Below are 23,507 nucleotides of genomic sequence, written 5' to 3'. Positions count from 1 at the left end.
ACAGCTCTCTACAAGCTTGGGGTCTGAAGGAGGCCACTGACCTTTTCAAGCGCAGTGATCTGAGTAGTTGGCATTCCTGGGTGAAGCTCCTTTGTTGTGTGCACGGCTTTTATAAACAGGTCTAGACTCTTTGGGTCTTTATGTAAAAGGGAAGCTGAATGCTCATTGTATTTTCCCAGAGTGAGATGCAAAACAATGGCCTCATCTTTCAGTACAGCTGTGGGCTCCTTCTCCACCTTCTCTAAGAGTTGTTCCACCATAGGCAACAGCTGGGCAAGCACCATCTAAAGATACAGAAGGTTATTGGCAGCAACTGAGGCTCATGTTTTCCTCAGATCTGCTGACAGCTCATCTGACAGTGCCTAAAAGTTTTTACAAAAGCTAAAGACACTCTGGGAACAGAAAGTACAAACTAAAATATGAGTATAGCAATAGTGTAGCATTTGCTAAAGCACTGCATTCCCCTCAACCACTGTTTCCAATTTGGTCTGATGATTAATATTAGTTCAAACGAGGTATGTGAAGGCTTTAATGATTAAACCACAGGTCAGCAAATCACAGCTTAGCTGACAAATCTAGCAATGTCCTGTCTTTTTAACTTGTTCATTGACAATAACCATAATCATCTGTTTACAGCTGCTTTCCTAAAAGTGGCAGATCTGAGCAGCTGCAAAGAAAAATGGTCCACAGGACCCATCTTGATATCTGCAGAGTACTGCCTCTACGCCAGTCCTTAAACAAAATCCTGGATACTCAAGCCCCTCATAACACGGCATGACCTGTGCACATAATCTAGTCACCACTTTCCAAAAATCACCCCGTAATGATTAATTATTAAAATAAGCTGTATTTTTTAGGAAATAAGGACAAGGAAAAAACAGTACACAGACAGTTTTGTCTTAAACATTTCCAAACTGAGCTTGATTGCACGAGAAGACACGAACCTCAAGATAGCAGTATGGACCACGGTATGGACCATATTCACTATGTACTCCTTTATACAAAGTTTATCAACTTGTAAATGACACCAGTGATAACTCAGGGCTAATAACTGAAAAAATAAAATATAATCAATTAATTTTTATTCCATTTTAACTCTCTGAGTCTGCAGTCAGACAAGAGTGATGGGGAACATGGGCCTTCAAGGCAGTGGAAGGAAGGGACTTAAAACACTGCTGGTCAGAGCAGACATTTCCTTTGCATCACGGGCTTCCTAGATGACACGGACCTATGCTTTTGCCTCCAGAAAAATACATGAGTCCATATATTTAATAAATAAGGGAAAAAAAGCAATTTCTATGTAGAGGATTTATCCATGAAAAATGGACACAAATCAAAACCTATCTGAAATTCAGATGATGTGATACCATACTTTTGAAAATGAATGGACAATCATGATACGTGCTTTTTTGCATCCTGTTTCTTTCTTTTCTCTATAATTCTTCCAAATTGTGAAGAACATTCTCCCATTCTCCCCCTGAGAGCACACAGTTGCTTCTTCACATATGACGGTTACTCCTCAGGAAAGTTATAAGGGACAGAGTCCACTGCCTTCTGTGAAAATCAGTCATACCTCACTGTTCACATCTTGAAGTACTTTCATCAAGTCTTTTGCAATGTAAGATGGGCAGCCATACATGCAATGAAGAAGGCTTCTCAGGGTTTCAGACAACTTCTGATGCGATTTCCGTTTCTCTTCTCTTTGTAGTTCATCAAATAACGTAGCCAAATCCTAGATTACCAGAAAGAAAATTGTATTTAAGGGGAAAAGAAACTTTAAGGGCTAAATAAATGTTCTAATCATGGAAGATTCTTTTCCAAATGACATGACACTTCTTACACCTTTTAACTTCTCTTCAAATAAAGTTCCAACTGGAAAGACTATCAATATCCAACAGCAAGCTCACAATGGAAGGCTGGATGTTACTCTTTCATGCAAGAGAAGGACAGCAGAACTGAAACACAGTTTATGACCTTTTCAAAAATGGCAGAAAGACTGCAGTTGCGGACAAAATAAATTAGTGGCCTAGTCCACCAAGATCCCTACAAGATACAGGAAGAGAGAAAACTGTTCCAATAGGCCCTCACATCTCAACCTTCTTTCACAATAAGTCTACCTGAACCACATAGGTAGCATCTGATGTGATCTCCTCTGCCTTAGGAACCAGGTGATCTATCAGCAGCTGAAAGTTCGAGGCTACTCCACCGAGGGCCTGGAGACACTGCACAGCAGCTCTACGGACTTCTTTGATAGGGCTTCCCAGATTGAGGAGTAGAGACATCACCACTAAAACCAAAGGGGAAACGATATGCCAGTGAACAAAACTTAGTGTCAAAGGTAGACAGAGATAGGTTTCCTTCTGGGGCTGGGAGCTCAGCTCAGTCACACAGCATGCATCTGGCCTGACCAACACCTGGGGCTACCGTCCCTAACACTAACCCCACCCTAGCCATCACACACACCAAAGGTTCCCTCACAGACTCCCTCTTCTGAAGACTGTTCACTGCCTAATCATTTCAGAAAAATATGGGCCATATTTCCTCAAAGCATACAAATGATCGAAGAACACCTATTCTCTGTCAACTGTCATCTCATTTCAAGATGCATGTTCTCCAACAGGTACACATGTATCCTAAATTGTGCTAGTGAAGGCTAGGTTATTTCAGAACAATGCTGCTGCATTAGGAACACCGGGAAGTTACGCACCGTAACACTATGGGTGTAAACACTATGGGTGCTTTGAAAATGTTTTACCATTTTCAAATGATAACATGTGGGGTTGTTTTGAAACAAAGGCTTACCAGGTAGCCCAGGCTGGGCCCAAACTTCAGATTCCTTCTGCTTCTACTTTCTAAATGCCAGGATTACAGGCACTAGTCAATCAAACCTGGCTCCCTGACTGATACTTGATTTTATTTTTAGTGCAGAAATCTTACAATCTACTTTTTTTCTAGGGTTATTTATTTGGGTTTTTGTTTTGTTTCCTTTTTTGAGATAAGATTGCAAAAGAGCCCAGGTTGGTCTCTTTCCTACTTTTATCTTCAGCTGGGTAAGCTACTGCTCACCCTGAAAATTCATTCAGAAAGTATCAATCTCTGTATTTAGAGAGAGACCACATGTATTCTATCTTCTTCTAATTCCAGCTACATTTTGTTACATCTTCATTTTAGGTGGAATTTCTGTACAAGAAATAAAAATGACATTAGATTTTCTAGTGGTTAGCCTACTCTCCTATTAACATTCACAAAAGCATTCCAGACCCAGGAGGATATCAATTCCATCCACTCATTCTGTACACATCAACAGTTTATCCACTCCTGCCAGCAAGTTCATAGCAGTTGAGTTTACTAAGAGTGGCCCCTCACCTCAATTATGCAGTGAAACTGCTAGCTTTGATTTGAGGAATATTTTTACTTTACTTTTATTTTGTTGCCTCTGGAACAAGAAATATTTATTGGTTTTGCCTACTGCGTTTTCAGATTTTTGGATGTTATATGATGCTTCTCCTTCAACACAGAGTTCTTTTTATTAAACCAGTGTTGTATTTTCTATGTAAACGCTATCTGGCAATGTCTCCTATTTAAAATTGTTCACAGGGTTCTTATAGAGCATCATTCACAGACTGTAAGGACTAGTGGTTGTGTTGTTCTGTAAGCTTTGTAAACTTCCAGTGCTCTGCTGGTTTTCAAAAACAAATCTAGAAACTACTCATTTACGCCCTGCCCTTTTCAACAACACTGACAGGAGGTCTACTAGATACATCTCTATGTGAGACCGATCATACTGGGTTTAGAAAAGATGTGTTAGTCAGGCACTGGTCCAACCTGCAATTCTAACATTCTCATGCGGGATATAAAGACTGCAGTGAGTTTCAAAGCCAGCTTGCTTTACCACATCAAGTGCCAGGCCAGTCAGGGCTTTTCAGGGGAACCCTACTTTAACAAGCAAGAATGTATTTGGGACAAAAAGCTATCTAAATCCCTTTTATATTACGTGCTGGGGAAAACTTTGGCTATTTATGATTTTTAGACATAGTCAGTGTGCATATTCCAATTTTGGAATGCAAGGAAGAGGTTGATAAGCTTTTACACTAGTCTGTTAATGTCTTACCCTATGAAAGCTATAAATCTTTCTTGGTCGCCTCAAGGTTAATTTACAAAACAAAGACAGAAGCAAACAACTGAAAAGCTAAAATTCATTCAAGGGGCAGCTTCAAGCCAAAAGACCAATTTTCCTGAATTTTTTTTTTAATAAAAAAATTCAAATATTAAAACAAATTCAATGTACTTTTTCAAAGGTTCCAAAATATAAGTCAAATTCTCGAATCCAAAAATATGTTAAATCTATACAACTTAAGAAAACAGTTCTTTCCCGTTTAACAATGTGTATGATATAATCTTCCAATTAATCTTATTTGCATTCAAAGCAGCATATTTCATGGATTAATTTTCTAGATTTATTATTTATTTTTACTTCACGTGTATGAATATTTTACTTGCAAGTTTATAGGAGGCATCATGTATGTGCCTGGTGCCCACAGGTCAAAAGAGGGTATCAGATCCACTGGAACTGAAGTTCCAGACACTTGTGATCCACCTTGTGGGTACTGAGAAATGAGCCTGGGTTCTCGGCCAGAGCAGCAAGTGCTCTTAACCACTCAGCCATCTCTCCAGCCCACATGGTACTTTTTTTTTTTGAACGTTATAACACTTTTGTAACTATGCTAAAACAAGACTGGCTGTAGTGATTCACGACCTATCATCTCAGCTCTTGGGAGGCCGAGACACAGGAGCGCTGTTGTAGGTGTGAGACAAGCCTGGGCTACACAGTGAGTTCTAGGACACCCCAAAAGATAGAGCTCCTTCAAACAAAGGACAAAGTAAAAAGATGCCAGCCAGCATTTCCTGGACTCCTCACAGACAGACATGTCTAGAAGCACAGCTCAGTCCCAGGGCTGACCTGTGAGGACTGGTGCTGTCCCAAGAAGCCTTTTACTGAGGCACAAGACTCTACTGTCAGTACTTAAGCTTTGAAATGGAACAAGTCCATTTCCCCAGAACTCTGAGAAGTTCTGAGACAGGTCTAGACAGCTGACGTTCAGGAATACTTATACAGGGCAAGAGGCAGATCACACAGGAGCAAGAAGAGCAGGAGGACCTCTTACTGTAGCCCCTGAGAAAAAGTGAAATGCCTCAGTGCTGCTGTTTGTGGAGAGTGATCTACACTATACAGAGGATAGTGGGGCAGCCCACTGCCTCTGATACCAAAGGATGGAAAACAATGCCAAACTGGACAGCTGAAATACTGATTTATAACCAAAGTATAAATGTATTCTCTGGAACTCATTACATAGACCTTGATGGTCTTGAACTCAGAGATCCATCTGCCTCTGTCTCCCAAGTGCTAGGATTAAAGGTGTGCACCACAATATCTGGCTTTTCTTCTTCTTAAGTTAATTTTTATAAATAAAAATAAAGACATTTTCTATATCTATATGTGGTGGGGGTGCAGTTAGCACTGTGCTGTGCCAAGTGCAGAGGTCAAAGAACAACTTTCAGGGGTCAGTTCTCCCCTTCCACTCTGTCATCATGAAGCTTGAAATTATGTTATCTCTACACAATCAAATGGAAGATTATATGCTACATTTCTTCATATAGTAGATGTCTTATAACACACTAATTAAAATATGAAATGTGACTTCCATACCTGGAGATGCAGTGGATGCCAGCTTCTGTTTATAATGTGTGTTCTGAGAAGCAAGCATCACAGAGCCTATGTAAAGACCTTGAGTCTGCAGCTGTGACTTCACAGTGCAGTTCAGTGGATTCGAAAGGCTTGAACCATAGGTCCACAAAACACAAAAGAACTTGAACAACTGAAGAACATCTTGTAGATGTACCTAACCAAAAGAAAGCAAAATAAAGTGAAGCCCAGTTGACTCAGGTAAGCTGTCCCCAGATCTTTTCATTAAAGTATGGTAAGAAGACAGGAGTGAGTTAATGACATGTGCCTTCTTGGAGCACTTCTTCAATACTTGGAACTTTAACCAGTTAGGAAGGGTGTCACTGAAGAATGCTATTCAAGAAGCTTCACTGTAACCTTGCACTTGAAAATACTGAACAAAAAAAAAAAAAAAAAAAAAAGACAGGGACATAACTAAAAACCAAGACCAGACTGGGACTGGGGAAGTGTCAGTAAAAGTGCTTGAGGAGTGAGCAATGCCAACAATCCTGAATGCCATGGAGAGAGTGAGTCAGACAAGGGTAAGAGCACACTGCTTGAGGGCAATAAAGCCCGGGGTAGTTTCATGAGTCACTCTGCATCTCCTGCATATTTAGCCTTGAACACTCAGCCAGTTCCTTCATCTATAAGTGATATTTAAAACACAAACAGGCTGAACTCTTTCGATTCTTAAACACAATAGCCCATCAACAGGGATGCTGCAATGTTACTTTCTACTCAACGTGCTGCCTGGCTGTGATTCCTATACTACTTTAGAGGACATGTTTATCAGCCACTCTTCATTGCTGCAAAACCTACTTTCTTTATTATTGGAACTGCAGTAGTAAAATAACCTACTACCTATAGCAGAAATGCCCGAGAGCCAGGTACCTTCATTATAAGCCTCATCAGAACCCTGAAATGCATGGCCTCAGACACCTCAAGCAGCATTTCAAAGATGCCAATGAGCAAGTGTAGGTAGTGCCTGCTGTCCTCATCCAGCTGCTCGGGATTCCACCACGTGGCACCTGTAGGGACATGGTGATGAGGAGAAGTAATGGGTACACCTACAGGAGCGTGCTAGGGGAGCTTTTCATTCAAGTGAGGACGAACTATGGACTTAAGAACTCAGTGTTACATCATATTCAAAGACTTATGGCCATGCCTTACCTGTAGAAAAAGATTTTGGAGACTTCAGTGCAAAAATAAAACATTTCAGGGAAAATACAAGTAAAACGGAGTCCTCCATAGCCACCCTTTGGGCACTGTGGAGCTGCTGTACATAATGCACCCACAGCTCCTCTGGCAGTCCTCTGTTCAACATCAATTCCAGATGCCACTCTGAGGGGATTTCCTGAAACATTAGTGAAAACAAGCTAGTGAAAACATCCTGAAAGTAGTTCCAAACAGGAGCTCTATCAGTAGACTGTAACAGACATGCACATTCTAGTAGGGAGTGGACTAACAATTTCACACAGATTGTTGGGTGTGTGCATGGATAGGCTGCCACAGCTAGAAAGATAATCAGTCCTCAGAAAGGGTATAGATGGAGCAACGTGAAACAACCGGCTGCCTACACTGAATGAAACACAACTGCACTATACTGCTAGCTCCAGGACAAGCAGAGCTCCAGTTACTGCACCTCATTAAGAGCCAGACATTAAGAGGGGCGCACATGGGGCCACTTTCTAAGTATAAAGAAGCATGTTAAGTTCATGTAACATGAAGAAAGTGTAATTCACTTAGCAAATCCTGTAATGAGCAGCATTTTGAACTTTAGAAGATGAATAAAAGATATTGCTGTAAACAGAAGATATTAAAAATAATCTTGTTACCTCAAAATGAGGCACTATGTACAAGTGAAAACTTGATCTTTGGTGACGCTGTCAGGGACAACTGTGGGTCAGAGACATCCAGACCAACTGAAACACTCAACAATTTTAAATATACAGGATATTCTTTCAGTAAATACGAGAACAAGTTTTGTTCAAGCACTAACTCTGAAAGTGAGTTTGTCATTATCAGAGTAGTTATGAGTGAAACTTGGAAAATGAGCTGATTAAAACAGTAAGGAAAAGAGTCAGTTATGACATAAAATCTTCCAGCCTTGGAATCCTACAATTCAAATAAACTTCCTGAAAAAGCTAAGAGTGCTGTCTGAAACCAGCTGCTACCCACTTTCCCAGCTGGACCCAGACACAGCAGCGCAGGTTCTGGCCTCCAGTCTTGCTGTGACCATCGAGCCATGCTGTTATTTACTTGACATTCAACTTTGTGCAGGCACTGCACTCCTTACCACAGCAGTAATGATGCTTTTGAGCTTCTTTATTTTTTTCTGTAACAAGCTGAATACCCGAATAGCAAATGGGAAGCAGGTTTCTCTGAAGGATGAACAGCAAGAGATAAGCACAGACACAATCACGTGAAAGGCCACTTTCTGCTTCAGGTTGTAGGACTCCTTTTCCCCAGCATGTACTAAATCTTCCACCTTGAGAAATAAGCACATGCTGTTACTGGGTGGTCATGATCCTCTCAGCACAAGCATGCCTATCTCAGTAGCAGGATATAGTGAGAAGACACACAGTCTTTTAAACAGCAGGGAACAGTGACTACTGAGTAATTATACAAACGCTTAGAAATTATAATGCACATAGATACACGTGACAAGCTAATGCATTTAAACCACACATCTAAAAATAAAGTCAGCAACAAAATTCAATAAACTGGACACCTAATTCCATTTTAGTTTACTATTTTCTTTTAATTTCATTTTGCTAGGTTAACAATGAAAATAATTTAATATTTTTAAAATAAATTAGAAAAAATAAAGATAAAAAACAACAACAACAAAGTACTTTCACTAGTCCAAAAAATGGTTTAAAATAGTAAGGACTTGAGACAGTCTGTAGGATATTAGCTGTACAGCTTATAACCCCAGTACTTGGGAGGCTGAGGCAGGAAGATCACAAATTCCAGGGCAGCCTGGGCTACACAGCGAGTTCCAGGCCAGTTGAGCTGGATCTCTTAGCCATGGTCCCAAAGTAATACTACTTTTGTCTGTTTACAGCAGAACAGAATTTAAGAATGAGGCAACAATAAAGATGGAAGGGAGTCTGGGATAACAGAGGTGGGTGTCTAATAAGCATGAGGAGGAGAGCTCAGGAGAGGTGGACGGCACACCTACCAGCTTCAACATTGAGGAGCGGTCTCCGGAACTCAGATTGCCAGCCAGCAACTGAACCATCTTCTGATTTCCTACACCAATTATTTCTTTCAACTCTCTGTTTTTAATAACATTTTCAAGAGCTGTAAAAAAATTTTGAATATAGATAGTTCTATATCACTGGCATCCATATAAAGAACTAGTTACAAGTTAGATAAAATTTTTACTAGTTCTCTTCAAAGGCTTGCTTTTTCTTTTTCTTTTTAATACAATTTTGAATTTGTCTGAGCCAAGCTTGTCTTGGTAAAAATAAAAAATAAAAAAAATTGTTGGCATATAACAAATGTAACTGTAAACAGCAAAGGCAGTCAAATTTGAAATGACTTATTTTCCTTATAAAATAGATATGTTTTCTCTAACAACGGACTTTCTTACCTTCTTTCCAGCCTTTCAATAGAGGATGAAGAGAGCAAACTCCTGATTTTGACAAATGCATAGCAAGTTTCATATCAAGAGACTCTATGTCATTATTAGTAATGACCATAAAAGGCAGCAACTGGACAACGACCTGATTTGACAACTGGTCATTTTTACTCAGCATTTCTTCTTTAGTTAGGATGTTTGCTGCTAACTCAAGCACCCGGTACCTGGAAGACAGGAAAGCACAGAGATATGTTAGAGACTTCAGGTCAGCAGAACCCATTATTACACTGTTCTGGCTCAACTGGCAATAGCTTGCCTGGTCCCCTAGCCAAAAATATTGCTCAGAGAGCACCAAGACACAACCTCAAATCTCTGCCAATAAAGGAGTTAACTAGCCAACAATTTTGTTCTGTCAATTATCTTTAAAAAAACAAAAAGAACAAAAAAACCTCTAATTGTAACAAAATATATTACATCAGACACCTCATCTCCATTAGACAACAGAGATCCACTCAGGCGATAAAAACTACGAAAACAACAATAACAACAACAACAAACAACATATCCCAGGGCTGGAGAGATTCTCTGCAGTTAAGAACACTGCCATTCCAGAGGACCTGGGCTGTGTTCCCAGCACCCACATGGCAATTTAACAACCAGTGGTAACACCACTTCTGGGGAATCTGACAGCCTCTTCGGCCTCCACAGACAGTAGGCATTTATGAGGTGCACGCAAAAAATGCAGGCAAAACACCCCTACGTATCACATCACATAAATAAATCAAAAGCATATCCTTTCTGGGAAAGGGAGAGTGATTTTCATTAAGAGTGTGGCCCTTGTAGATCAACCATGCTCCACTGGATGGTCCTATATCCATATGGGCAGCACAAATGGAGGTGAAGCCACAAAATTGGGAGGAAGTGAGCAGGTAAAGGGTGGATCTAGAAGGACCTGGGGTGAATATAATTAAAACACATTGTACCCATGTATGAAATTCTCACACAATAAAATCAGACACACTCCCTCACCTATGTGATCAAATCTAAATGCTACTATGTATCAACAACTGATAGACAGGACAGATAGAAAACTACTTAAGACAGTGTCTCATGTTCTCCAGATCTGTTACTTGTACTCCAGATCTGTTAGGAACTTAAAATGCTCACAGCTCATCATATACTCAGGAATGTGTTACAACCTTTTGAGCTTGTAAATTTGCATTTAATTATAACTAAGAAAATTAGAAAACTCAATCCCACATCTCAAAATCTAGTATCATCTCTCTCTCTCTCTCTTTTGTTTTTTTCATGTAGCTCTGGCGGCCTTGGAACTCACTCTGTAGACCAGGCTGGCCTCAAACTCACAGAGCTCTGCCTGCCTCTGTGTCCTAAGTGCTGGGGTTAAAGGCAGGTGGCACTATGCCCAGCTCTAGTATTACATCCTTCATTATACACTATTTTATTTTTGAGAAGTTTGAGCACAGAAAACAGCATTCAAATACCAGAAAACCAAATAGATGTCTCACAGTTCAAGAAAGAACTCAATTAAGATCTGTTCTAACAGCACTGGGAGATGGCTCACTGAGCCAAGGCAGTTTGCTGTACAGGCCTTCACACTTGAGTCAGTTCCCAGACCCACAGGAAGGTGAAAACAGAACTCCACCCACAATTCTCTGAACTCTCAGTGTATGCAGTGCTATGTGCACAACACATGTACAAAGACATACACATGGCAATAATAAATAAAAAAATTTTTAAAGCTCTGTTCTACAATCATGAGCAAAAAGTCAATCACTAAGTTATTAAAGTCATTAGTCAAAATGGAAGAGAAGTAGTGTGAACTTGATGATAACTTCACTGATTACCAAAAGCATGGACACAGAAGAAGCGAACACGTACCACCCCTTGTTCTTTGAAAGGTCTGCTCTTTTAAAGAGATTCAGAATATTTGAAACCGTCTCTTCTACACTGAAGTGTTGCTGAAAAATCTAGAAGAGAAAAATACCACAAGTAAATATTTACTGCCAAATATGTAAAGCATTTCTAAATGAAACTGAAAACGTGATTAACTAAAAATTTCTCCAAAGAATTTCAGTAGCACTTTTTTCTATTAGAACTTTTATCTTATAGAACTTTTCTTTTCACTTATGAGAACTTCTTCAAAGTTGCATTCATGACCCAATGTGCCATGGTCTTGGGACCCCAGCTATTGACACAAAGCTCTTAAAACAACATAAGCACTCACAGAGCACTGTTTCCTTTTTGTAGTACTTCCTTACCCAGCAGTCTGTGTAGTCTAGCTACTCCATTGAGACTCATCACCAGACATAAGTCTATACTCAACGAACTAATTTCCAAACACATTCCTGCCTAGAGTCAAGGCACGTGAGAACAACGAAGTATTTACAAACAAAATGTGCACATCGCATTTACTCACCTCAAAAGCACTCAGAGCCGACAAAACGACATCCAGATTATCATCGCCTAATCGGGTTTGAATAGCTTCTTTAATGAAAGTCTCATCAATGCCCTCCTGAGCAAAAGAAAAGCAAATTAACTTGTGCAACAAAACTCACAAGCAGTCACACTGGAAGGGACACCTCAGAACACCAGTGCGGAGACCAGGACTGGCTCTGAGAGCGGAGCAAATCAGAATCGGGTCATCTCCAACAGACCTTCTGGGATAGGTAACAGCTGTAATCCTCTGCCAGTCTCACTGCATGTAATACATATAATCTAAATGAATCTCTTAATGAAGGAGCTGACCTTGCTAAAATAGAGAGCTCAGAGAGATGATAGGCCCATGAGATGGCTCTGTGGGTGAAGGACCTTGCCACCAAGCCTGGGCAGCTTGAGTTCACTCTCCCATATGACATGGAGGTCCTCTGACTCACAAGTTTTGCTCGGACCTCTGTGCAAGCACGTGTGTCTACATGCACAGGCGCAAAATAAATAAATAATTAAATAAATGTAACTTTAAAAATTAACTATAACCCTTAAAATATAACAATAGAAAACAAAACAACCCTCCCCAAAACCAAAAGCTCAACAAGACAGATTTTGAAAAAACTTTAAAAAAAAAAAAAGACAGTAAAATTTGACTTATCTGCAATTGTACTTGATGAAAACTGCAATTTCTTATTCTTTTATGTTTGATTTTTTTTTCCTCCTTATAATGAATTGGACTAGTCATTATAAGTAGGAAAAAAAATCAAACACAAAAGCTGTCTGACACAAACCTTTGATGTTTTCATGATATTCTTCAGATGATTAATGGCCAGAAGTCTCACAGGAGCCAGTGGATGATTCAAACTCAGCATCAAAGAGGTATCAGAGTCCTCTAAAAACTGTAGGTCCAACATAATTAATTTCCCTTAATCTGAACCACATATAACCAAAAATGAGAACAAAACACTCTACACTTCTCAATATATTCTACAACAACTATCTCAATGCAGAAACAAAAGCGTACATTTATTTCTAGAACACAGAATGAGTTACAACACAGGAAAACTTACATGTTGTGCATGGTATGTTCTGTATACTTGTATGGATGAATGTGTGGGTTCAGTGAAATAGCGTTCATTATGAAGTACTTTTCATGGATATGTAATTCCAAGTGAAAGTACTGAACTGGTATTTCACTGAAGACAGAACACAACCCAGCTAGATAACAAAGAAATTCTCCAACTGCTGACAACTTAGCTGACACATAAAATCAGACTACAAACGACAGCCAAGTATCAACTAGATTCGGAAATGCAACACCACTGAAAGTAATAGCCCAATTTCAGGAGAAAAAGTGCAGTTCTCTTCAAAATATTAGTTTTCAAGGCTACTTATAAGAACTTCTACCTAAACATTGAATTTTCAGTACTTAGGCTTGAATCACAATGAAATTTCTTACAATTTATTATGGTCATGATCATGCTCCTGCACTGGTGGACACACACCAAGAGGGACAAGGCAGGCTGGAAGTCCAACATCATATGGAATTCCCAATATTTTCCTGATATTACATTTTTCTCTAGTTATAATTCCTGCCCCAGAGTTCTATTTCTAGTAACTACACAAACTGTATAAATCCTCAGCTTTCTGAAGGTTTTCAAAGAGGGAGGGAAGCAGGATATTACTGCCTGGACTCTTCAAATAACCACATCACCAAGTCTTGTCTTAGCTGTGCTGGGGAACAACCCACCTGATACTTTCCTCCACTTGTAGAAAGAGAAATAAACTGGTGGAAAAGCTCCTGCTTTTTAAGGCCTGTAATTTCTTTCAGGTGTTCCTCTAATACAACATCCAATGTTCTGGGGTACCTAAGAAGGAATTACATTTGATATAGCTGTTAACCACATTCACCCACATGTGCAAAAACACAGAAGAATCTTAAAATTACTCAGAGTAAAACTTATTTTTAACACATACTATACATAAAAGCTAATAATGACCAAGTCTGTCAGTATGAAGACAAGAAAAAAGTCTCTCATTTTGTCTTTCAACATATCTAATTCTAAATATACTGTCCCTTTCTGAAAAAGAAAAAAAACAAGGAAAAGAACCCATAACCCATTGCTTTAAGACACAACCTGCAAGTTTTGTTTTGTTTTGTTTTTGCAGAACAGCAATTAACACTGAAGATGACACCCACATACACTCAACTTACTTGCTTTCTAAAAGCCTGATGAGCGGAAGAAACTGCTCATTAAGCAAAGCCACTCCATTAGCGTGGGTTTCCTCCCGGGAACTATATGAAATGTATTCTTCAAAAAGAAGGCTGCAAAAGAAAGCACAACACCAGCAAACATGGGTTATCATTCATGGAGTCCCTGCTATGTGCTAAGTGCTTTCCAAATCATATCTCTAATAATCACACTTCCATAGGAAAGAAATTATATTGACTTCGCTGATGAGAAAACTAGGGCATAGAAAACCTTCCAATCTGCTGAGGTCAAATAAAACAACAACAGAGGTCAAACCTGTAGCGACCCTTTCTATGCCAGGAAGAGCAGAGGAGGGCTTTCTGCTTTAAAGAGCGTCCTGGTTCCAGAGTGTAAACACCTGCAGGCAGCTCGCTTTCTAGCTAACCGATGGCAACAACAGAGCCAGGAGGGCTGGCTTTCAAAACTAGTGCTCTAACTGAAATGGCCTTCGCCAGATTCTAACCTATGCTTACTACAACACCTCAACAGCCTACTCATCACACAGAACGGTCCCTCACACAGGAAATGAAAAGGGGGAGAGAGAAATGCCTTTCAGAGGAAAGGAGGAGGTAATTTCCACTGCACACCTACTCTCAATAGTGAGATTCTAGGTAACACTTACTGAGTATCAGCTTTGATGTGCTACTTCTGGCACTACAGCCCATTTGTTAATGGAAGAATTTAAACACTTGTAAACTTAGTTACAACTCAAATATAGCTGGGCTCTGACCTTCTCATTTTCTTCTATAAACATTAAAGACAATTAAGAAAATTTTACTTTTATATTTTATACTGTCAATTGTTAGACTCAACATCTATAACTAGTAAAACAATATTAAGAATGCAAAATAATTAAAAAGCATTCTAGAAAACTACTCATGAATCCCAAAATGTATACTTAGCCATAAATATGCAAAATCAGAAACATGTCAAAAACCTTACCTAGCCAGTAGGTGGTCTAAGTTGTTTGTCAGAGGTATTTTTGTAAGTATTGCTTCTAAATGTTTCTTGTAGATCTGACCATCAATCTCTTCAGTTTCTTCTCCTTAATATGTAACACATGAAAACTAAGTTAGGGATATTCTTTTTGGCTTGCTCATGATTAAATTTACTTATAGAGGAAAACTTTTCCATTAATGACTTTAAACATATATACTAATATCCAGCGTTTTTATCTGTTCTCCTCTCTTAAAAAGCTATGCATATGCCTATGACTGTGTGCCTGCACTGAGCTTATGTACACCAGATGTAGGCAGGGCCCTGAAGAGGACAGAGGGCATCAGATCCCCTGGACCTGGAGTCACAGACAGCTATGAACTGCCCGATATAGGTGCTGGGTACTTAGCCTGGGTCCTATGCAAGGAATAAGCACTCCTGATACTGAGCCATCAGCCTCCTTTTACTGATGTTCAACGGCATATTTTGTCTAGAGTAATTCGCAGTTTTTAAACCATTTTTGTGTACATTACTCTCATTTGTCCTTCACTTGAAATTCTCCATATTTTAGTAAGTACAACCATGATACAGGTCTCAACAATAAAACAGAAGTGCAAAAATTACTTATTGTTTCCCCAGATAGAACTAAAAGTTAGTGAAACGGGGCTACAGCCTAGATCTCTGAAAGCAAGCTAAGCTTTCATGTCAATGCTTCCTGACAAAATAAAGGTTGCCATCTTCTAGGCTTTACTGAAATGAAAGCTTTAAGCTAAAACTGGGTTGTGCAAACCTTTTTTTTTTTTTTTTTTTTTTTTTTTTTTTTTTTTACATCTGACTCAACCTAAATTTTAGAGATGCTTTTCTTAGTATTCATCAGATTTAGCATAATTTTAAGATGTTTTTGTTAATATTCTCTAAGTAGCATTAGGACCGCGTATTTACTTTCCTTTCTGTTTATTGAAATAAAGAGAAATAATGCAAATTATCATTTTATTTCACAATTTGTATTTTTATGTGTGAAGTCTTCTTGGCTTGCTTTCTGGCAAATGGATATTTACTGTGACCCAAACACTAGAAATCATTAAGTATCTGGAAGGAAAGCAAAGGTTTACTTGGCCAAATTCTTTCATTCCTACAGAGCCTATTTAAATACCAGCATCCCGAGAAACTTCTCAGAATGACAGGTTCTCCCTTCAGCGAACCCACCTCCAACCCTACAGATTTTTCACCTAATAGACAAGTTACGTAGAACAAATTAATCATAAGGCATTTGAAACAGTTTGAAACTATCAATCAGGTGTCTGTCCTATCTGAGATAACTGGAACTTAAGAAGTTTGTAGACCCAACTGTAAGCCACATACCTGCAATGTGCTGAACAACAGAGGCAACCAGATGGGGAAGCATGTAGCGCAGAAGAGGGCTCACATCATACCTTTCAGAGATCCCATGAAGTAGCGCTATAAGATCTGGAACACTACACAAGTGAGGAAATGGCCTTTAAAGAAGCAAGCATACACAATACAACAAATTAGACAAGGAGCAGTTTAAAAAGCAGTACATCTTATCAAAACTTATTCAAAACAACTTCACTGGCCTCTAACTATTCAACAATACGTACTTTTTCCCAAGGCTCTCTGGCTTCTGACGCTGTAAGAGAATTATCAGGCAACCTAATCCATCCTTGACTTGAGAAGGAACTTTGGTCAATGTTCTGATGAGCTGGGATGCCAGTGAGTTCACAAAGGTATCTTCCATCGTTACTTTCACAGAAATCTGACAGATTATCATGTATGTGGCAGCTCTGTAATCTGGTAAAGATGATTTCAACCCCTAAACATTTTTAAAATATAAGGAAAATGACAAAATAGAGAATTATGTTCTTCTACTTAACATGTTACTTAACTACAACAAGTTAGAAATGTCAGTGCTTGCCCAGATTTAAATGTTACACATAGCAAACACACATACTAAATTATCACATGGTTTACCACAGTTATGTTCAGTCCTTATGTTTCCATGTATAAGATAAAAAACAAATTCTAAGCAAGTTGTCACAGCACTCAGGGGGCTGAGGCAGGATGAACTTCAGTTCAAAACCAGTGCGGACCACACAGCAAAAGCCTACCTCAAAACAAAAGCAAAAACAAAAACTAAGGCTGGTAAGATGCTTCAGTGGGTATGGGCACTTGTTATCGTGCCTGACAACCTGAGTTCAGTTCTCAGGGCCCACCTGGTAGAAGAACAGAACAGGTGCACATAAGTTGTCCTCTGCCCTCCATACCAGTACACACATGCACAAATACAACAAACAAATAAACAAGTGAAAAAGCTAAGCCCTTTAAGCAAAATGTAATTTTTAAAACACCTAACAAATAAACACATTGTAAATCTAGAAAGATCAATAAAACCTAATCTACACTGATAATCAGTGACTTTTCAGAAGTGGGACGAGACAAGTGTGTAGAATGAGAAGAAAGGGACCTCAGAAAAGCCTCCTAATCCAGACATCCCGACAAGAGGCAGCAAGCTCTGCCTGACCTGTGAGCAAGAGACATGTCCATCTCATTCCTCATGGGGGTAAAAACTGTGCTGTAATAAAGACAGTAATCTGGGATTAGAAGCAAAAGCAGAGCCTCTCCCAGGTGTCTGGGAAGACAACAGTGCTACGAGACCAGGAAAGACACAGCCTGTGCTTGGAGGACAGTCTGCTCTTTTCCCTTTGTATAAGACAAAAATACAACTAAGAAAGACACAGTAAGAGTTAATGTTTATTATTAATCTAGGACCCAATGAAAGTTAATATTTATTATTAGACACCTGTTTAAGAACTGAAAAGGCTTTTTAACCTGATTGAATCTTATCAACCATCAAAATAAACTATCAATTTAAAAACATTTTTCCTGTATTATATTTTCAAAAATAAGCAAATTCCTTTTGTATAAAATGATTTGACCAACCTTTTGGATGTACGGAAACAGTTTGGCAACGACATTGTCAGACAGGTTTTCAGCAGCCACTAGAGCAGATACAATGGTGGAAGCATAGAAGGCCAAGATCACTCTCAACTGCGCTGAGCTTCCTGGATACTCAGCGAAAGCCTGAAACAGGGAACACAATGCGCACATGGTCTCTCCTGAAGCACTCTGGCTCTTTCAGTATCTCACACAACACTGAGTAAGAATGACTTGCCCGACAAGCTTCCTGGTAGTTTTAGATAGTTTCTACTTAATAATCACTGTAGCTAGAATTTGACAAGCAATAGGCTAATTTATTTTTGTAAGAATTATCTTTGGTGAAAAGAATGATTCCCACCTGTCCATGCACCCCTACGGCAGACCAGGGACCTCTTCCAAGTTCCACTGAATGTTTCCTTTCTCAGAACAAGCAATCATTTTATGAGTTCACACATTCAGCAACACGCTCATGGCTCACCTTCACAGATCTGGTTACTAGACTGCAAATGAAATCCATGAATCCAAGGTCTTTGTAGCAATGGGTGACCAGAGTTCCTCTAGCTAAAGGCACTCCAGATCGCTATTATTGACAAAAAGAACAAACTATTACAAACAATTGCCAACTGACCATTACCTCAAGTAGATACCAGATCTGTATATTGTGGCAGGCCATCAACACAGATATAATCTCTCCTTCTAACTGGTGGTGTTGAAATTAACACATAAACTCAGAGAAATTCTAGAATCTCCACAGATCAGGATGACAATGAATAAAGCAGAATTCAGTATAAAACATTCACTATGTACCACTATGTATATTTGACCTCAATTCTATAGCTCATAATGGTTCTACTAGTAGGATTTGGGTTTTGAGTCAACATGACATTATTCTGCCTCTGCTTCACAACATCCTAACAGCAGAAGCAGACTAGGGCCAAGCCATACTGCTAGTCCCACTTACTACTGCACATGGCCTCTAAGGAATCACTAACAACACAATTAAATGAAGACTTTAAGTAAACTTTATTGGGAGAGTGAGGTGATTTCTAGATAACGGTGAAGTCTGTGGAAGACAGGAGAAAATGGTTTGATGTTCTGAGCAGCATGAATGCTGGAAAAGGCAGCTTGAGAAGCAGCTCTATCACACAGGCTGCACTTTTTTAAACTCCAAGTTGTTAAATTTTCTTCAGAATTCAAAACCGAGGATTCCTTCCCTCTGCTTCCTTCTGACTGCTAAGTTCCCTATCACCTGTCACTAGCTGCTGGTGCAGGCCCATGTATCTGTTAGTCTACTTTCACCCTCATCAGCCTTTCTCCCAGCTCCACCATGTGCAGCAAAGTTCCCGCCTATGACACACACCTACTTTCTTCTAGCTCCTGTTGCAAACAGGCCTTACTAGGCCTTTTCCTCTGGTAACTAGCCCTTGGTTCCAAACAACTTATACAGTTTTAAGAACTCCCTGATACTCTTCAAGTTATCCTCTCCAGTCCTTATTTTTGGCGCTGTACAGTGCTACTCTGCATTTGTAACTGTGGTACCAAAGACACTTTATAAAAGATGGAGGGAATGGAATGCTTAAAATACTTGCACAAATTAAAGAGATATGGTTCATATAGTACCTGTGGCCACTCTAGCAAGTGGCTTAAATTTTCTGAGTCTGTCCTCACTGTATAAAGTGTTTATGAGACTCCATCAGAGTATAATGAAATAGTCTAATGTTGGGTACTAAACAGATACTAGATGGCACTAATAAAGAATTTCAGCAGGAAGCGAAGCAATGAAATTAATGGTATTAGGTAATACTGGACTATCCCTAGGATCATTAAGAGCTTTATTTTCCCCAAATTAAGTTAAATTGAATTCAAAACTCCCTCCCCATTCCTTCTTTCTTGTTCTGATTGCTAGCTTCATTAACATCTGTCATTAGCTCTTGGTGCAGGAAGATCTGTAAGTTTGAGGTCAGCCTGGTCCACACAGTAAGTTTCAGGCCAGGCAGGGCTATACTGAGACCCTTTCTCAAACACCAACCGAAAGTTCATAACTAGCTTTTCATTAAAGTAAGACTGTCCCCCCAAAACTAGCTAAACAACTAGAAAGGAAGAGGGGGGGATCTCTGTAAGTTGAGGCCAGCCAGGGCTTTACAGTGAGACACTGTCTCAAGACAAAAGAAAACAAACAAACAATACACAAAACCAACCCAAAACATAAAATCCCAATTATGATTTATAAGAATTATATGTATATAAATGAATATGTCATTTAACAATCTTACCTTAACAGGAGACAGCCAAAACCACTTGTTCTTTGGATTACCAATTTTTAGAAGCTGTATCACCCGCACAAATACCCGTGTCTCATGGTATGGCAGAACACAACCAATGAGACTATCTGGATTGTAAAGATGGATGTGGAACCTAGGAAAAATATGAAGCAATTAAGATTTACAAAATACAAAATCCACAGATCCTTGTTTTTTATCCTTTTTTTTTCTTTTGAAATAGTATCATTGTGTAGCCCTGCCTGGCAAGAAATTTGCTGTGTACACAAGACCAGGATGGCCTCAAACTCACAAAAATGCACCTGCCTCTGCTCCCAAGAGTGCATCAAATGTTCTAAAAGGTCCAAATCCTGTTTCAGTGAAGTACAAACACCTAGACTAAGTACCAATCACAAGATAAAGAGTACTTGGATAATAAACCCTCTATTTGCATTCAAGTTTGATTAAAGATGGTTCAATCAATTCTGAAGCAATAGCATTTTGAGTATTCAGTATCAAAATTTATACTCTATTCACTTTCTTTCAACCTTAATGAAACTGTGTGATCACAATAACGAAGCCACAGAAAGCTAACAGGCTAACAAGACAACAATTGCTGGGCTTATTTGTGCCCCATACACCTTTCCTAACTACTGTATTTCCAAAACCAACAGATTGTGGGTGGGTGGAGGGTTGAGCCAGGGTTTCTCTGTGTAGCCCTGGATGTTCTAAAACTTTCTTTGTAGATAAGTCTGGCCTTGAACTCAGAGATCTGCCTACCTCTGCCGCCACCACCCAGCAAAAACCAAAAGATTAATAAAATTACATTAATTTCTTCAGACAGAAAGAAAATGACAGCCATACATAATCTGCATACAAACTTGAGAAAGCTGTTTGTCAGTCTCTCTATGCTAAGAATGGTAAGAAAGATTTATTATTTCTGTCAGGGCCATTGAACCTTTTCCAGTCTATATAATCTAGCTCTTTCAAGTGCTTTTTCCTGATTTTCTCCTATTCTTTTACATGTACTTAAAAAAAAATGTATTATATGTAGTGCTTCATGAGCCTATGCATACACTTGCTCACAAAGGTCAAAGGGCACTGGATCCCCTGGAACTGGAGTTAGATAGCTGCTCTAAGTGGCCCCTAATGTGAGTGCAGAGAAGCCAGTTTAGGCCCTCTTCAAGAACACTAAGCCCTCCTCACCACTGAGCCATTCTTTTAGCCCCTGCGGTCTACAGGTTTTATACTACTTACATGAAGCTTTCCTCAACACATGTTCGCACAGCTACCTAAATCTTGTGTAAACCTTTCTAAAGATATTTATTTAAGCCAAGTGGGTGACACACACCTATAATCCCAGCACTTGGGGAGGCAGAGGCAGGTGGATCTCTGAGTTTGAGGCCAGCCTGGTCTACATAGGCTATCCAGGACAGCCAAGGCTACACAGAGAAACCCTGTCTCAACAAAAACAAAAAACAAGACCTAAACTAAACAAACAAGATATTTACTTAAAGATAGTAACCAAGGACCAGCTGCAGGTATTTTTTATCACATTTAATGTCTGCTGAATAAAAGTTACAAGAGGCAGTGAAGTTTGAGGCAGCCAGGATACATAGTAAGGCCCCATCTCAAAAAAGAAATGAAAAAAAAAAAAGCTAAACAAACAAACCACAAACATCAAAAAACCCTGAACACACTAAACAGGAACTAATGACATTTTACTCAAGATCAGCAAGTTTAATACACATTTACTTCACATTCTAGACATCATATTAACCTTATAATTTAGCTTATGCTAATAATCCGGCTTTAGCAAGTGTCTGCAACTATTTCAGTTTTGAAAGGCTGAACATGGGTAGCTACCTGCGAATCAACCATTCCAGACACTTCTGTGCCGGCTTAAGCAGGAAATAAGGAGACAAGTGAATGAGGAACAGCGAAATGTTTTCATCCAGCTGTTTGTTCACTGCTTTGGTCTGAACGCTGCGCTCCAAGGTTTTTGCTAGCTGGCTGAAAAGAGGTGCTTCAAACTGTTCAAAGGCGGGGTCAATTCCAAGAAGCTCCTCCAGGCCAGTGCATCCTAGGAAAAGAGTCACTTATAACTTCTTTGTAAGCAAAATCAACAAATATTCTACAGTTTTCCTCACCCCTAAGTTCACGAACTTGTTATAATGTGTAATGCACTCCCAAACACTGGCTTTAGTAAATCTGATCACACTTACCAGGGGAAAAGAAAGTACTTCAACGTCAAGAACTCCACCCGGACCCACTCTTTTTAATCCTTACTATAACCATACCTAGTTCCAGAAGACTCCTCTCACACCCCAATCACTGCGTCAGTCTCTTTACTTTCCTTCCTTCATACATACTTTGTGAAATTTCCGATACCATTACTTATAAACACATTCAACATCTAGTAAGACTTGTTTTCCCCTTACAACCTAAATCAAGTTAGGCACTGCTCGGGAAGCGAACGGCGCAAAAGACAAGAAAACACAGAGAAGGCCCTCGAAATCAAAATCACTGCTCCAGGAGCTTTGCTCAGTGCAAGGGGGCCTCACCGATGGCAAAGGCGGTGTCCCTGTCGATTGTGGCCGCCTCCTTGGGGTCAAACAACAGAGAGGCAACTTCATGTCTGGACAGAAGGCTGGGATCAGTCTGAGGGAGGGCGAGTCGCTGGAGTTGCTGGGCTAAGGATGTCATCTCGCGCACGGGCGGGCGTCTCAAAACGCCGGCTAAGAACAAACATCGTGAAAAGTTTTCGTGAAACCTCAAGCGGGCTAACCGGTGGCGGCACGGGCCTTATGTACTGGCAACAAGGCACTCGGTACTTTCGAGGGCACAAAAACCTGCTGCCCAGCCACACCAGGGGCCGCGAAGCGCAATCACCACGGCAACGGCATCAACTCTACACGGGCAGCGAAAGCTTTCCCCAGCCCCGGGACGACGATCTCAAGGCCCACCCTGGCCACCCGTCCCAAGCCACGGCCGCAACTAGCTCCTCCTCACCCTGAACTCGGGATATCGGCAGGACTCGACAGCTAACAACTCTTCAAAGCGGCTCCCACATGGTACCGGCTCTGTCCCGGAACTCTAAGACACTCTCGCAGGAACTTCCTGTCTCTCGCTACGGCCAGAGAAGAGGGACAAGCTTGTTGGAAATGCGAAACAATAGCCCCACCTCCCAGACTCCACCTATTCCTCCTGCGGGTCTCTTAATTCCCCGCCTACTTCCCCCTGCGCGTGCCTCACCTCCGAGGCCCCGCCCCCGGCTCGGCTCGCGCTCCTCTCCGAAGCTCGCTCTCCCGTCCACACCTCTTTTCAAGACCCTCTTTTAAGCCCATCCC

At 40.1% G+C, this 23,507-nt stretch overlaps 1 protein-coding gene across 1 annotated transcript in view; it reads right to left on the bottom strand.

Annotated features, from left to right (window-relative positions):
• Heatr1 (HEAT repeat containing 1) overlaps window positions 1–23,243 on the bottom strand; it is a 43,266-nt gene extending 20,023 nt beyond the window's left edge. Inside the window, exons 1-23 of the mRNA XM_055603919.1 lie at window positions 23,170–23,243; window positions 22,722–22,895; window positions 22,024–22,240; window positions 20,173–20,314; window positions 18,378–18,479; window positions 17,903–18,043; window positions 16,564–16,775; window positions 16,307–16,440; window positions 14,951–15,053; window positions 13,972–14,082; window positions 13,507–13,624; window positions 12,548–12,655; window positions 11,746–11,841; window positions 11,208–11,296; window positions 9,321–9,532; window positions 8,907–9,028; window positions 8,019–8,210; window positions 6,893–7,076; window positions 6,614–6,750; window positions 5,708–5,900; window positions 2,118–2,287; window positions 1,574–1,732; window positions 42–284 (exon numbers count right to left, since the gene is read on the bottom strand). Of these exons, the coding sequence (XP_055459894.1) occupies window positions 42–284; window positions 1,574–1,732; window positions 2,118–2,287; window positions 5,708–5,900; window positions 6,614–6,750; window positions 6,893–7,076; window positions 8,019–8,210; window positions 8,907–9,028; window positions 9,321–9,532; window positions 11,208–11,296; window positions 11,746–11,841; window positions 12,548–12,655; window positions 13,507–13,624; window positions 13,972–14,082; window positions 14,951–15,053; window positions 16,307–16,440; window positions 16,564–16,775; window positions 17,903–18,043; window positions 18,378–18,479; window positions 20,173–20,314; window positions 22,024–22,240; window positions 22,722–22,863 (3,327 nt within the window). The 5' untranslated portion in view covers window positions 22,864–22,895; window positions 23,170–23,243. The remainder of the gene's footprint in view (window positions 1–41; window positions 285–1,573; window positions 1,733–2,117; window positions 2,288–5,707; window positions 5,901–6,613; window positions 6,751–6,892; window positions 7,077–8,018; window positions 8,211–8,906; window positions 9,029–9,320; window positions 9,533–11,207; window positions 11,297–11,745; window positions 11,842–12,547; window positions 12,656–13,506; window positions 13,625–13,971; window positions 14,083–14,950; window positions 15,054–16,306; window positions 16,441–16,563; window positions 16,776–17,902; window positions 18,044–18,377; window positions 18,480–20,172; window positions 20,315–22,023; window positions 22,241–22,721; window positions 22,896–23,169) is intronic.
• Between the last annotated feature and the right edge of the window lie 264 nt (window positions 23,244–23,507).

Source organism: Psammomys obesus, unplaced genomic scaffold, assembly GCF_907164565.1.
Source record: "Psammomys obesus unplaced genomic scaffold, mPsaObe1.curated_primary_1811, whole genome shotgun sequence".
Classification (NCBI taxonomy): domain Eukaryota; kingdom Metazoa; phylum Chordata; class Mammalia; order Rodentia; family Muridae; genus Psammomys; species Psammomys obesus.
This window is presented reverse-complemented; position numbering and strand designations above follow the sequence as displayed.